This window comes from Etheostoma cragini, chromosome 2 (genome assembly GCF_013103735.1).
Source record: "Etheostoma cragini isolate CJK2018 chromosome 2, CSU_Ecrag_1.0, whole genome shotgun sequence".
Classification (NCBI taxonomy): Eukaryota; Metazoa; Chordata; class Actinopteri; order Perciformes; family Percidae; genus Etheostoma; species Etheostoma cragini.
Window position 1 is genome coordinate 25,360,795 of NC_048408.1, and position 14,099 is coordinate 25,374,893.

Consider the following 14,099-nt stretch of genomic DNA (forward strand, 5'->3'; position numbering starts at 1 on the left):
GTGACTTGCCTCCTCATTAAAAGCTGCTCATGACGTCTAAACCGCTTAAACAATTTTACCTTGATTAATTTTACTCATCTATTGACCCGTTAACGTGTTTAGTTAAGTAAAACAACTATACGGTGCTGCTGTGTTATTTAATTTATCATAACCCTAGAAGGTAATTGTGATAACTGACCCTCTCGCGATACATCAAGAGGTCTCGCGATACTACACGTTTCTCATTCGAGCTGAACTGGAGGGAGTTCTGCTGTATGCAATGTTGTGTACAGCTAACTAGCTAGCAGAGTAAAGATAACTTATCTAACAGTTGCGGCTAACCTGCTCCTGCTTACAAACTAGTCTGTGGTGAGGAAATATGCTTTCAAGCGAGACTGTTACAATGTAAAAGCTAGCTAGATGTTTTTTTTAGGATTGTTAGCAACATTCATTTACTACAGTACCTTCTGGAAAAACCTTAGCTAGCCGTAGAAACCAACACATCCCACTCTAACGTTCTAGCTAAGCGTTAACTAACAGTTATGCCTAGTCCGCGGGTTAGTGACGAAAACAACTGTTTAAACCGCTAGAGTAACGTTACCGGCCAAATGTACGCAATGTAACTTTAGCGACTTATCATCAACTTAGCCATTATTTTGAGATAATACTAATAGCTTAGCTAGTATAACGTTAACTTTAATTGCTGTTTGTGTTGTGTGAGCAAGGAAGCTATTGTCAGTTAACGTTACTGTTACATACTTATCTATCTATCTATCTATCTATCTATCTATCTCGCTAGCTAAGTATTAGCTAACATAGCTAGCTGTGGTGTGTTGTTTCTAATACTGCAGTTGCTAGCTATGCCTTTACTGACTCTTGCTCTTATGTCTGAACCTTTCATTTGTGCACTAGCTACAACACTAGAGACCTTCCAAATGGATTTAGAGGATGACACCACTGTGTTAACAACCTTGAAGTCCTTCAATTCCTTCATCAGCCATTCTAATGCTCCACAGAGGCTGTCAGATCACACAGCGGGGAATGGAAACCTGCAGAGTCAGTACAAACGCAGCATGGAGGTAGGTACATAGAAACTGATGTATCAACAGTAAGCTGCGTAAAGGGAATATGAACATGCACCCTTCTGCACTGATTGACTTGTCTTTCCCTTTAGTTGCTGGAAGCAGCAGACAGAGTTCATTCCAAGAATCGCTACCTTCAGTTGGACCAGGAGAAGAAGCAGATGGAGCTTAGTCACAAGCGAGCTCGATTTGAACTGGAGAAGGCTGCTTCTGACAGCGCACGAGACTTTGAGGTACAAGTCTAAAACTCGTACATATAATACTAATGAGGATATGGGACAATGATTAACTCTAACACAAAGTTTCTGCACAGAATTTATATACATTAATTCTTTCCTTACGGTTCTCTTACTGAGATAATGTCACATTAACTGACACGCGTCAGAGAAGATTTGGGGTAAAACCTGTTTTTCTCCCTTTTATGCTACAGCATGAGGTTGACCGGAACCAAGACCTCATGGGGCAAATAAAAAAGTTGGGGGAGAGAGAGACGGATGCAGCTAAGAACCTATCAGAGCAGGTGGAGGTAAATTGTGCACTCCGTCAGAACTTGAAGGGCCTGAACAGGAAACTGGAGGAGAGAGATACAAGACTGAACACTGCTAACCAGGTACACACACAGACTCGCACAGCACACACACTTACTGCATTTTGTATTCTGGTCATGTCTCCTATCCTATGTTGGCTTACTTCTGTAATCTTTTCCCAGACCATCAGTTCTTTGAAGGATGAGATCAGAGAGCTGAAGCAGAAGATTCAAAACCAAGACTTGACAACTTCTTCTCAAGCCCTTGAAACCCAGGAACTGCAGGAACAGTTAGATCTACAATGCAGGTACAGACGCATACTGAGACTAACAACTTGCCCAGCTCTGTTTCATGCTATACTGCAGAAGAGAAATGCTGACCACACAGTTCTCTCATTTGGTATTCTAATCAGGAAGTATCAGGAAGTCTCTCAGCTTTGCCAAAGTCTCCAAGCTGCCCAGTCCTCCTGCTCGGAGCACAACATCAAGATAAAGGTTTGTTGCACTCAGTTGACCGCACACTTGTCCGCCGTGCACAAACTGAGATCACAACATGCTCCTGTCCATGATTCAGAGGTGCACTTTTTTTTTTTTTTTAAGTTAATCAATAAAACAACAATAATATGATGATGATGATTTCAAAACTACATTCATAATCTACATGCCGAAATGAAAGCAAGAACTGACGCTAGTAATGTGTAAGATGAGTTCTATTGCTTGTTGCGTTCATCCCCCATTACTGAGCCTAATCCAGCAGAGTTGTAAATGCAGCAGTGTTCAAACACGCAGCTGCCAAATCTATTTGTCCAAAGATGACAGTGAGTGGCTGAGGACAGGTGAAAGACAAACCTGCACTAATGCAGACAATCAGAAACCTAGATAATGTGAGGATATTGCATACTGCACGCAGTCTATAAAGTGAGTTGCATGTAAGTTTTGTGCATATAAACGCACTCAATGTCACATTGTTGACACATAGTTTTTTGTTTTCACCTCATCTAATTTTCAAATTACACAATGTTGGTTGAATCTCTTTTTTCACATCACATTTGTTTAGATATAATATTTGTGTATATAGGGTAATCTTTACACAAGGCATAGCTTTTGAAGTGCACTGCAATACACACGTGTTGTTGGTATTTCTTTTAGCTGATTTCTCGCTCTATTTTTTGGCAGGAGTTGGAGAGGCGTCTCACCCTCCAGGAGCAAGACATCTCCATTGTGAAGACTATTAAGTCTGAGGCGGCAAAAGTTCCAGACCTGGAAAAGGAGTTGAAGTGCCTCAGAGAGGAGAATGCCTTTCTCAGGTCGAATACATTTTTTATGTATGCAAATGTCCATTGAAAATTAGGAGAATGGTTGAAGTACTATTATGTTGGAAAATAACGTCTCTGACGAAATCTGTTGTCAATGGTATTATCTATTGGCTGTCCTCAGCAGTGTTAAAAAGCTGTAATTTGTAGCAGAAATAGTGATGTAAAAAAAACCCCTCTAAAATCATCCCTCTTAAGATTTTTATTAAGAGAGAAACTACATGTATAATAAGGGTTTTAGAATAATCAGATGGCTAAAAATGTCTCACCTTTCAATAGAACACACAGGCTTTCATTTTTAAAGACTGCAGCCTAGTGCGACCCCACAGTGCTCAAAAAGTCCTGATGACATTTCAGTGTGACTTTGGGTCATCGTACCACACTAAGATAAGATAAAACTCTATTGTCTGCTCCAACAGATAACATTGAAAAAGAAAAAAACATCTGTATGGTCGCCCAACAACGTCTGCCACACACACACACACACACACACACAGACACACACACACACACCAAATCTAAACAAATAATATTTGTGATTGTCATGCTTGCAATCCTGCAATGATACACAGATTACATGTTCGGGTCGGGGTATTGGGAGCCAGTGCACTATCACACACTAGGAGGCAGTGGGTGTCAGGTGACTTTTGGGGAGGTGAAAGTAGGAGAAAAGTCGTGCCATATGAGAAATCTGAACATTACTAAGAGTAATTACAGAATGAATTGTGTTTCCATGCTCATAATTATTTGGCAGTGTCGGAAGTATTCCAGAAAATTTGAAGCATGAAACTCAATTGCATTTCTCAAGATAATGGATTTATAATAATGGTGCTTACACAACTGGAATTCTGCTGAAGATACTGTTGCTGACTGCTTGGTCACATCAACTCTTTGCTAGTTTTAGGACAATTTCTTATTTAGGCAAATGTCCATTGAAAATAAGGACAATGGTTGAAGTACTATCACGTTAGAATGTAACATCTCAGACCTCTGTTGTCAATGATAACATCTATTGTCTGTCCTCTGCAGTGCTAAAAGGCAGCAACGTTCTAAAATCACCCCCCTTACAATTTCAGAGCGAAACTACATGTATAATTGGGGTTTTAGAATATTCAGATTTATGTAATAAAGGGTAATCTGCTACCAAATTACAAATATTTGATCTTTTGTGTAATAAATATAGTTACTGTAAACATCTGAAAGAAGATTTTAAAATCATGTAAGTTGAATGCTGCCAGGGTTCAGAAGTATGCAATTTCTACATCAGACACTAAGGCCAAATCTTTCAAGTTAATTTTGTGTTTTGCTTTTGTTTTGGTCTTTGCTCTTTTCACTCCGCTCTGTCCAGGGAGAGCAGGGAGAACTGCAGCCTGTTGAAAGAGGAGGTGGAGGGGCTGAGGAGAAAGCTGGAAAGGATGCAGAAGACAAAAGAAGAGCTGGTTAACATTGAACTGGAGAAGGAGGTAAACTAAACTGTGTGTATGACATTGTATTGTGCATTCCACTCTTTAGAATTTCAATGTCCTTTTCCACTGCTCCAAACATGAAAAGAAGAGATTAAAAAGAGTGCTTACTTTACAGCGGACCAATTTCATTATTTGTTGAATCTTATTTCCTATTCTTAATTTGACTGCTGTCATAGTAACACTATAATGTACTTCCTATACATAGACAAACATGTGACCTATTGTTTCTTGAATCCTTAGAGGTTGGCGGAGAAGCTCCAAGCCTGGGTAAACCTTGGGCAATCTACTGGACTCAACATAAGGTCAGACAATGTGTCAACGTGTGCCTGTGTGTGTGATTTATAAAACAGAAAGAAAGAAAAATACATAAGTTGTTGCTTTTAAAAGTTATGTCAGTATGTTTCTTTTGAAATATGAATGAGTAGCACTAGGTGGCGCTGTGGTCACTCCAAATAAATGTGCATCATCACTGTGGATGGAGTCCACCAGCATGTATAGGTGTTTGTTTTATACCTGCTTGTGTGCGCAGAGTATGTCCTAACGCATCCTTTCCTAGCTGGTAATGAGAGAATGATTGCATGTTTCCTTGTGAGCAGTGGAGCAGATCTGACAGATTATAAACACTGCAGCCTTGTCCATTGTATGCATGCGTACACACAGGCATGCACACCATTTTCTCTATGATTAACTCTGGCTGTAATGTAAACAGAATGTTGAATGTGTGTGTGTGTGTGTGTGTGTGAAACTGAAACTGTTACATATGTTAAAGGACCTGGTAGGATCACAGGAATGTCATATAATTTCACTTTAATGTACACAATAATTTGGTTGGGCTGTCCTTTATTTTTCTGAAGATCTAAATTACCCTGGGTAAATTGAGTTGAACATTTGAAACCCTACTCAAAATTCAGTTGTTCCATGCGAGACGTCATTGGCTGTCTGAGTGCTTTTGTTTAAATAAAAAAACAACAACAGAAGACCTGCATTGCACTTGCGGCTTCTAAAGGGCAACCATATGTGTCAGGCTCATACTGATCAAAAGTAAAGGTTAATGCAGCTTGGAAATCAACAGTTAGAAACTCCTTCAAGCTGTTTTTACTGTTTACTAAATGGCGAACTTAATTGTCAGGATGTTGGATGTGCAACAATCTGTTCACCTTTCTCTCACCCAGTACAGTAATAGTGCCACATAAAAATGAGTCTTGACTCAGCATAATTCTGAATATTCCGAATTCTTAATTACTGCATATTATCAGGCATATGTGATTACCTTTTGGCTGTTAAGCACTCATTACATCATCAATTGAAATGTGTTGAATCTTTCCAGGTATTTCAGTTTTGTGTGTGTTTTGAATTGAATCTGGATTTATGTCATGTCTTCTTAAGGAGTTAAAAATGATCGTTCTTCAGTAGAAGTGCAGTGACAGAATGTTATTACAGTGCCATCAGCAATGTTTCGTAATCATTGTTGACTTCATTACAAAGCTTAATCTTAGAGCCCATGTTGAGGCTACTTCATTAAATATGAAATATCTCATAAGGGCGGCAGTTTTTTTGCACACTAGTCAATATTTGTATTATTTATCAGTTAATTTGCTTGTCTGTAAGTAACTTCTCATAACTGCAAGCTACTGATACTTTGAACTTTGTTGTGCATTAGTTTATACACTGTAACGTTTTTTTGTCACCACATATTTGGACTTGGTCATTAGTGGTGTGAAAAGAACATGTGGAGCAGTTGGAGAAGTAAACCAATTGGTGCTGTCAATGAGGAGTTTTTCTCCTGCAACACACAATTTGGTTCTTTACCAGCAATGTGTGGTGTTTTGTCAGACAAAAATAACTTTTGGAGAGCAGTTATACCTCCCCAACAACAATCAATGGGGCTGTCTGGTAGAGTAGACAAGCCCCACAACGCAACTCAAGTTTGCCAGCAGTTGGCTGGTTGCTAGTGTGCATTTTCTTTCCCTCTAGTACACCGTCTGATAACATTGTGCTTGCTTATGTGTGTACCCATGTGGTTGGCAATTAAATGTAAGATTGACAGAAAAGTAATGAAAATACTTTCTTTAAACTAAGATGTTATGTGGTACAGCATTGAAGGGACAGACGATAAAAATACACAGGGAGATTTCCTGGAAAGGGATTTCTTTTTCAGTAACGTTTTGACCAGCTAAAGTGAGAATTGAGACTTTTTTTGTGAATGTTTGTCCCAAGAAGTAAGAAATACATTTGTATGTGTGTTTGTGCACAGTGGGCTAAACTGTATGTGTGTCTTTTTTTCTGTTTCCAACAGTAATGGATTTTGCCTTTTCTCTCATTATCTCCTGACCTGCTCCCATGTTCTCCAAGTTTAATGCGTTGTCTTACATTTTGAAAAGAATTGTTGTTTTAGTCTTGAGTGTTGCACAGTTTACGATGCTACAAAATGATCTGAAAATACAGTCAGTTTAATCTTCTTTCTAAGAGTGCCTGGCAGTGCATTTACTTGTAATTACCTCGTATAATGGCACGTCATGTCACCCAATAATACGCAACCAACTCCATATTTGGAACATTACCAGAGATGGCTTTCTTGTGACCTGCAAACCCCCCCCCCTCCAAAAAAAACCCTCAAAAACCCAGCAGAACACTTAAAAACAGCCTCTCATAAGATCAGGGAAAGGCTAATCCCTCTGTGCTCAGGGCAACGTGGAATTACCTGCTCTGGGCACCATAGTTATTCCATCAGATGATTCATGAACTCATATTTTAGTCATGAGATTATTTTCATACCTAAGGCTCCATCTAGCAGAATTGGAAGTGGTGATAAATCCAGACCACCTAACTTTCACATACTCGGGTTTTTCATCCTTGATGTTAACCTTGACTGCTCAGCCTCTTCTTATCATACCATAATGTCATGGAAGAAAAGATGTTTCATTGGTAGGTAAAAAAGTCCTTATGAGCACACTCAATCTCCTGATGTTGAGTTGTAGTTTCAAGGTGTGTAATTCTAACTGTGACGTAGCAGCAAACTTATGATTTTGATTGAACCTCCCTTAATATAAACCCCTTTCACACAAGATAAAGACATAAGGGCAATCTGTTGTTGGACAGATTATTGCAACGCACACGTTGGCAATGACGGAGACAAATTGAGAGGCATGATTGGGAGGAACGGCCTCCTTGATCTAAACCAGAGTAATGTCTGTTGTTGGACTAACAAACACCACCAAGCATAGGAATGATCATAAGTGTACTTGGTACCAGAGCACCTTAGGCCGATGGTCAGTGATCGATTTTATAATCATTTCATATGAGGCTGTGTGTTTTGGACACTCGTGTAAAGAGAGGAGCGGAGCTGTCAACTGATCACCATCTGGTGGTGAGTTGGGTCAGGGGATGGGGAAGACTCTGGACAGACCTAGTAAGCCCAAACGGGTCGTGCGGGTAAATTTGGAACGTCTGGAGGAGGCCCCTGTTCAACAGACTTTCAACTACACCTTCAGCGAACTTTTTGTGCATCCCTGTGGAGGCTGGAGGCAGTGGACAATGTTCAAAGTTCGCTAAAGCTACGGTGGAGAGCAGGGGTCTTAGGGTCTTAGGTGCCTCACGGGGCGGTAACCCACAAACACCCTGGTGGACACCGGTGGTTAGGGAAGCCGTCCAACTGAAGGAGGAGTCTTTCCGGGATATGCTATCCCAGAAGGGATCCAGAGACGGTTGCAAGGTACCGATAGGCTGCAGCCTCTGCTGTGAAAGAGGCAAAGCAGCGGGTGTGGGAGAAATTCCAAGAAGACATGGAGAAGGACTTTTGGTTGGCACCAAGGTGCTTCTGGAAAACCATTCGCCACCTCAGGAGGGAGAAGCAGAGAACTATCCAAGCTGTGTACAATAAGGATGGGATCCTGTTGACCTCAATTGAGGAGGTAATTGGGCGGTGGAAGAAGCATTGTAAGGAATTTCTAAATCCAGCTAACACACCCTCTATGTCAAAGGCAGAGCAGGAGAATTATGGGGGATTGTCTTAAATTTCCCTGGTGGAAGTCGCTGAGGTAGTTAAACAACTCCACAGTGGAAAAGCCCCATGGGTTGATGAAATCCGTTAGGGCTTGGTTGACACGCCTCTTCAACATTGCGTGGAGGTCTGGGACGGTGCCTAGGGAGTGGCAGACCAGGGTGGTGGTTCCCCTCTTTTAAAGGGGGACCAGAGGGTGTGTGCCAATTACACGGGTATCGCACTTCTCAGCCTTGCTGGTAAAGGCTACTCCAAGGTGCTGGAAAGGAGGGTTCGACCGATAGTCGAACCTTGGATTGAAGAGGAAAAATGCGGATTCCGTCATGGTCGTTGAACAATGAATCAGATCTTTACTCTTGCAAGGATCCTGGAGGGAGCGTGGGAGTATGCCCAACCGGTCTATATGTGTTTTGTGGATCTGGAGAAGGCGTATTACTGGGTACCCTGGGAAATACTGTGGGAGGTGCTGCAGGAGTATGGGGTGAGGGTGTCCCTTCTCAGGGACATCCAATGTCTGTATGTCCAAAGCGAGAGCTGTGTCCGGGTTCTCGGCAGTAAGTCTGACTCATTTCAGGTGAGGGTTGGCCTCCGCCAGGGCTGTGCTTTGTCACCAATCCTGTTTTGTAGTATTTGTGGACAGGATATCGAGGCGTAGTCGAGGTAGGGAGAGGTTGCAGTTTGGGGGGCTGGGGATCTGATTGCTGCTTTTTGTGGATGATGTGGTCCTGATGGTACCTCTAAATCTAAGGCCATGGTTCTCAGCAGGAAACCATTGCAGTGCCTTCTTCAAGTAGGGAATAAGTTCTTACCCAAAGTGAAAGAGTTTAAGGGTTTCCTTAGTAAGGTGGCTGGTGTCTCCCTTAGAGAGAGGGTAAAAAGCTCAGTCATCTGTGAAGAGCTCATAGTAGAGTCGCTGCTCCTCCGCGTCAAAAGGAGCCAGTTGAGGTGGTTTGAGCATCTGGTAAGGATGCCTCCTGGGCGCCTCCCTAGGAAGGTGTTCCAGGGAAGTTCAGCTAGGAGGAGGCCTCGGGGAAGACCCAGGACTAGGTGGAAGGATTATATCTCCAACTTGTCCTGGGAACGCCTCGGGATCCCCCAGTCTGAGCTGGTTACTGTGGCTAGGGAAAGGGAAGTTTGGGGTCCCCCGCTGGAGCTGTCCTCCGTGACCCAATACCGGATAAGCAGACAAAGATGGATGGATTTTTTGACAGATCCATAGTAACAGCCAGGATTTAGAGTTTGGCGGTCATGTGGTGCATCTCTGTTGGACTATGTTACTGTCTGCATTGTTGCCTTTGTATTGTGTGTTTGTGTATGCATGTTTTGTAATCAGTCAATATCTCACACGGAGTGAATTTGTTTTGTAGGACTGTGACCAGTATTTAGCCCACTATCCTCCTCTCAGCTCTCCCTCTGCTGCTCATGTCATTTTATTTCCCAGCTCTCCACTGGCCGAATAACAACAGAATATGGAAACGCTGTTGTTTTCATTTATTCTCTGTCCGTTCTGCCCTCTCAGTCATATTGATTTATCGTGTGTGTGTGTGTGTGTGTGTGTGTGCACGCGCTTGTACACGTGTCTATGCTAACTGTTCTGTGTATGTCTGTCTGTAGGAAACCCGAGGATCTGTCCAGGGAGGTGATTCAGATCCAGCAGAGAGAAATTGCTCTAAAAGAGCAGAACTACAATCTCAACAGCCGGTAACTCACCCTCTCTCTGCATTCAGATTCTCTCATTCTGTCTGCTTGGATGCCTCTCTTCCCCCATGTATCTATTAGAGCATATCTCTGTGAAGTCCTTAATTGTCACAAAGTTAATTAAACTGGTCCTGATTCTGATAGCACTCCTGACAGTAACTGTGTGTGTGTGTGTGTGTGTGTGTGTGTGTGTGTATTCACTAATTAAACTTGTCCTGTTTAGGCAGAGGTGATGTCTTTAGGGAGGGCTGCGTGGCTGCTCTGGTATATTCATGCTGCAGCTTAGTCCAGCTAAGAAAGCTTTCATTAGCTAACAAGCGTCTGCTGAATTCTGCTGAATGTATTGGGCTCATTATTATATATTAGAAACAGCAGAATAGAGTGTTGGGGGAGAGGGTGGGAGGGGGGAAGGGATCTCATGGTATAATGTCCTATTGATCAAAATCTGGCATAAGCACTGTTACAAACAATTCCTGGACAGTGTATGGATATTATTTTCTAAGTTATTTGCTAAGTTATCTGTTACTGAGTATTAATCTCATTTGACTATGAATTGCTTTCCCCAGATTGTCTTAACCCTCAGCACTGATTCCCTCTTTCCCTGCCCTCTACTTTGCCCTGTTATTAACCCCCCCACGCACGCTTTTGCTTTCCACCCATTCATGTATCCTGGTCCATCAGTGTGAGGAGTATGGAACATTCACAGTCTGACCTCCACGCAGAGCTGTCCCAGCAGCGCAGCAAGACTCTGGAGGAGCAGAAGAAGAGGGAGGCGCAGGACGCTCTTCTCCGTCGACTACAGAAGCGAGTGCTGTTATTAACCAAGGTGCCAGAAAATCAATGACACACACACACACACACACACACACACACACACACACACACACACACACACACACCAAACCAACCAACCCATGAATACAGACACATAAACAAATATTCAGAACCTGAGACACGACATTTCCATTATCACCCAATGCCAGAATTTCACTTTAAACACTTGCGCAGCAGGTGCCTAAATCTCAAGGCCTGCACAAAATTCCTGGTCGATGAATGTCAAGCCCGTCTTGCTTCCCCTTGCTCTGCAGTTCCTGAGTAGACCTCCCAGTGATATTGATTTTGCAGTGTGTGTAATTCCCTAGGTCAACATGCTCGGTCTCTTAGCACACAAATCACACACGCACACTCTCAGGCGCCACCATAACTAAGCAAAGCCACAGGCATGCAAAAAATAGGTCTCGACCCCAGACTTATTTGTCAGAGAACACATTGAACCATTTGCACTTAACCGAGTATTCAGAGGGTGTGAAAATATTGTTTATCATCCAGTTGGGATGGATTAAAAAACATGTTAAATAGTGATTTTTTTTATTTAACTTTGACCCTTTTTTTTATTCAGGGCTGGTTTGTTAAACATTTTAGGTCTAGCCAGCCAAATGTTCATAACGTTATATTATGCTTAAGGATTACAACTATCAGATTACAAGGAGGTACAACTTGTAATCTGGCTATCTACAACTGCCTATGTTTAGTCTTTTAGTCATACATTTTCTCAAAATAATTCCGTATAATAAAAAAAAAAAAAAATCTACAACACACCGATGTGGTAGATATTGTAGAGCTGCAACCAATCAATGTTTTTATTATAATATAAGGCATCTAGTAATAGCCAGCTACTATGTTGTTACCTTTTAACTAAGAGTAACCTTTTGTTAGATGTTGTAATAATAATAATGGTGTAAATTTCAAAAATGTTGACATTTTATGTCATGCAATAACCCAAAAATGGATTAATTGACTTAAACTACAAATCCATTAGTAAAATTGTTGTCAATTCATTTTGTAGTTAGATAAATTCAATGACTCAAGTAACCGTTTGAGCTCTATACAGATCCATTCTATTCTGCCTCACAAATCAATAATGATCAAGTGCCTTGCTCAGCTGCTCCTTGACATCAAGTTGTTAAGGAAGAGGCAGAGGAGAACACATTTCATCCTTCAGTCTCTTCTACAAGGCTGTCTCCTTCATTCTACTGTTGCCCTGCTCAGCTGTTTTGTTTCTTATTTTCTTTTGTGGGACAGAGTCGCTGACCCATTAGAGGCACAGCCACATCTTCACAAACTATAAAACAGTTGACATAAAAGCAATTTAAAAAAATAGATGATGAAAACAGTAGTTTTATCACACTGTCCTCCCGCTCCCTGTTTGTTTTGTGTGTTTTTTTAAATTAGAGTTTTTATCAGAGAAGAGCCGTCAGATTTTTGATTTAGATTGAGTGAATTTCATTGCACATTAATAGACAGTTAATAGCCAAAGGTCCTGCTGGTTAGGATTGGCAACACACACACACACACACACACACACACACACACACACACACACACACACACACACACACACACATATATACACACACACACACACACAGACCTCTGAATGTGTTTGTACCTTTTTGTTATTGCTTCTATTCAGTCTGTCCTTTGGTTTGTCTTCTTTTCTCGTTTCCAAGCTTATCACAGGATGTATAAGGCAATTGCGTAATGTTGCATGACAAATGATGCTGCCAAAACAAAAAGTTAAATCAAGGAAGATGTCACATAAGTGTTTTTAAATGAACCAGACTCAGTCATCTTTAAATGGATTATGTTGGTTCTGATCTGCCTAATCACAGTCTGAATCTGATTGGATACTAGCCTATAAGCAAATCTGACAGAGCAATTGTAGCCTATTATCCATAGACTACATCCAGGAATTACAAGGTGATTTTTAAGCCATTTTAAAAGAAGACACTCCTTGGCAATCAGCATATATTACACGCAGTTATCTGAAATGTTATTTACTGCCAGTATTTATAACTTGACTTCAACCTGAATCTTACACGCTTTTCCTAATTAGCCCCGTTAATAACAGCCTATTGAGCTTTCAATGACCCTCAAAATGCAGGGATGGTTCTTTGCAGCCTGGCTGTTTCTGAGATGTTTATTAAAAGCTTGATTGCTCCAGAATGCAGCCTGCTTTGCTTTATAATGCCGAGTGGACCAGCGCGGTGAAGGGAGGAGAGGAGATGCGTCATTTTAACACTCTTGACTGACATTACATTTGCATTAAGAAACAGGCTGTTTGCCAGTTTTTAAACAGATTTGATTGTTCTCACTCATCATGTTGCCTGGCAACAGTACATATTTACTATGTAACATATTAATTAATCATTCATTTCATTCAATAATTTACAAACTAAAATGTTGTGACAGATATGGAATGGATTGTGCAATTTTTGAAATAGTATTTTCTAGTGACACAGATAACTAAACCAGTGGCTGACATTGGTGCTAGGGCTGCACAATTAATCAAATTTGAATCACGATTTTGACTTCCCACAATCAAATTTGCGTGATCGAGCAATTTTTTAAAAACTTTTTTTTTTTAATGCGTCATTTCATAAAGTACTCTTTTTTTTTTTTTTTGTTTTTTTTGTAGACCGTCACGGAGGATAGAGCAACGAGAGGGAAAAAAAACAGATAGCAGTCGGTTATATGTCGGTCTCAAGGTTTACCAGTTTACCAGTAAATGCAACATTTTGTCCCGTCTGTTGTTTTTCCGACAAAAGCAGTGACTAGTGCTAGTTAGTGTCTGTTAGCTCACAGGGCTCTACGGCGCAAGTAATATTTTTCCTCTAGGTCGCACTGGTGCACCTAATGACCCATTTCTTCTGTAAAGCCGTGCCTGTGTTGGATCTCTCCTCGTCTCTCCTCTTACTCTCCGCTGAGCCCTGCCAGACAGCGCCGGTCCACAGTTTCATTTGTTGTTAGCACAGCTGCATATAGTTAAGCATGAGAGGGTACCTGTATTTGTACCAGAGTTTCCGCTGGTAACTCTGCTAGCGCGGCCACCAGGGCGACGGCAACTAACTTCAGTTCATAGAGTAACAGCGTGAGAGACGGAGACTGCAAGAGATGTGATAGATAGATAGATAGATAGATAGATAGATATTTATTGATCCCAAAAAAATGGGAAATTACAGTGTTACAGCAGCA

The 14,099-nt window shown here is 41.3% G+C and overlaps 1 protein-coding gene and 1 long non-coding RNA gene across 5 annotated transcripts in view; one reads left to right on the plus strand and one right to left on the minus strand.

The window, feature by feature from the left end:
- Positions 1-209: 209 nt before the first annotated feature.
- mad1l1 (mitotic arrest deficient 1 like 1) overlaps positions 210-14,099 on the plus strand; it is a 61,834-nt gene continuing 47,944 nt past the window's right edge. The window contains exons 1-11 of one of the 4 annotated variants that reach the window (XM_034891637.1): positions 210-252; positions 904-1,058; positions 1,154-1,294; positions 1,492-1,671; positions 1,771-1,895; positions 2,001-2,082; positions 2,764-2,894; positions 4,249-4,363; positions 4,607-4,668; positions 9,981-10,067; positions 10,746-10,890. In XM_034891637.1, the coding sequence (XP_034747528.1) occupies positions 915-1,058; positions 1,154-1,294; positions 1,492-1,671; positions 1,771-1,895; positions 2,001-2,082; positions 2,764-2,894; positions 4,249-4,363; positions 4,607-4,668; positions 9,981-10,067; positions 10,746-10,890 (1,212 nt within the window). In that variant the 5' untranslated portion in view covers positions 210-252; positions 904-914. Of the gene's footprint in view, positions 417-891; positions 1,059-1,153; positions 1,295-1,491; positions 1,672-1,770; positions 1,896-2,000; positions 2,083-2,763; positions 2,895-4,248; positions 4,364-4,606; positions 4,669-9,980; positions 10,068-10,745; positions 10,891-14,099 lie in introns of all 4 variants that reach the window. The other 3 variants (XM_034891627.1, XM_034891612.1, XM_034891619.1) reach the window with 3 other exon arrangements.
- The window catches only part of LOC117956627, a 15,618-nt gene continuing 10,942 nt past the window's right edge, over positions 9,424-14,099 (minus strand). The window contains exon 3 of the long non-coding RNA XR_004659324.1: positions 9,424-9,434. This is a non-coding gene — a long non-coding RNA (uncharacterized LOC117956627). The remainder of the gene's footprint in view (positions 9,435-14,099) is intronic.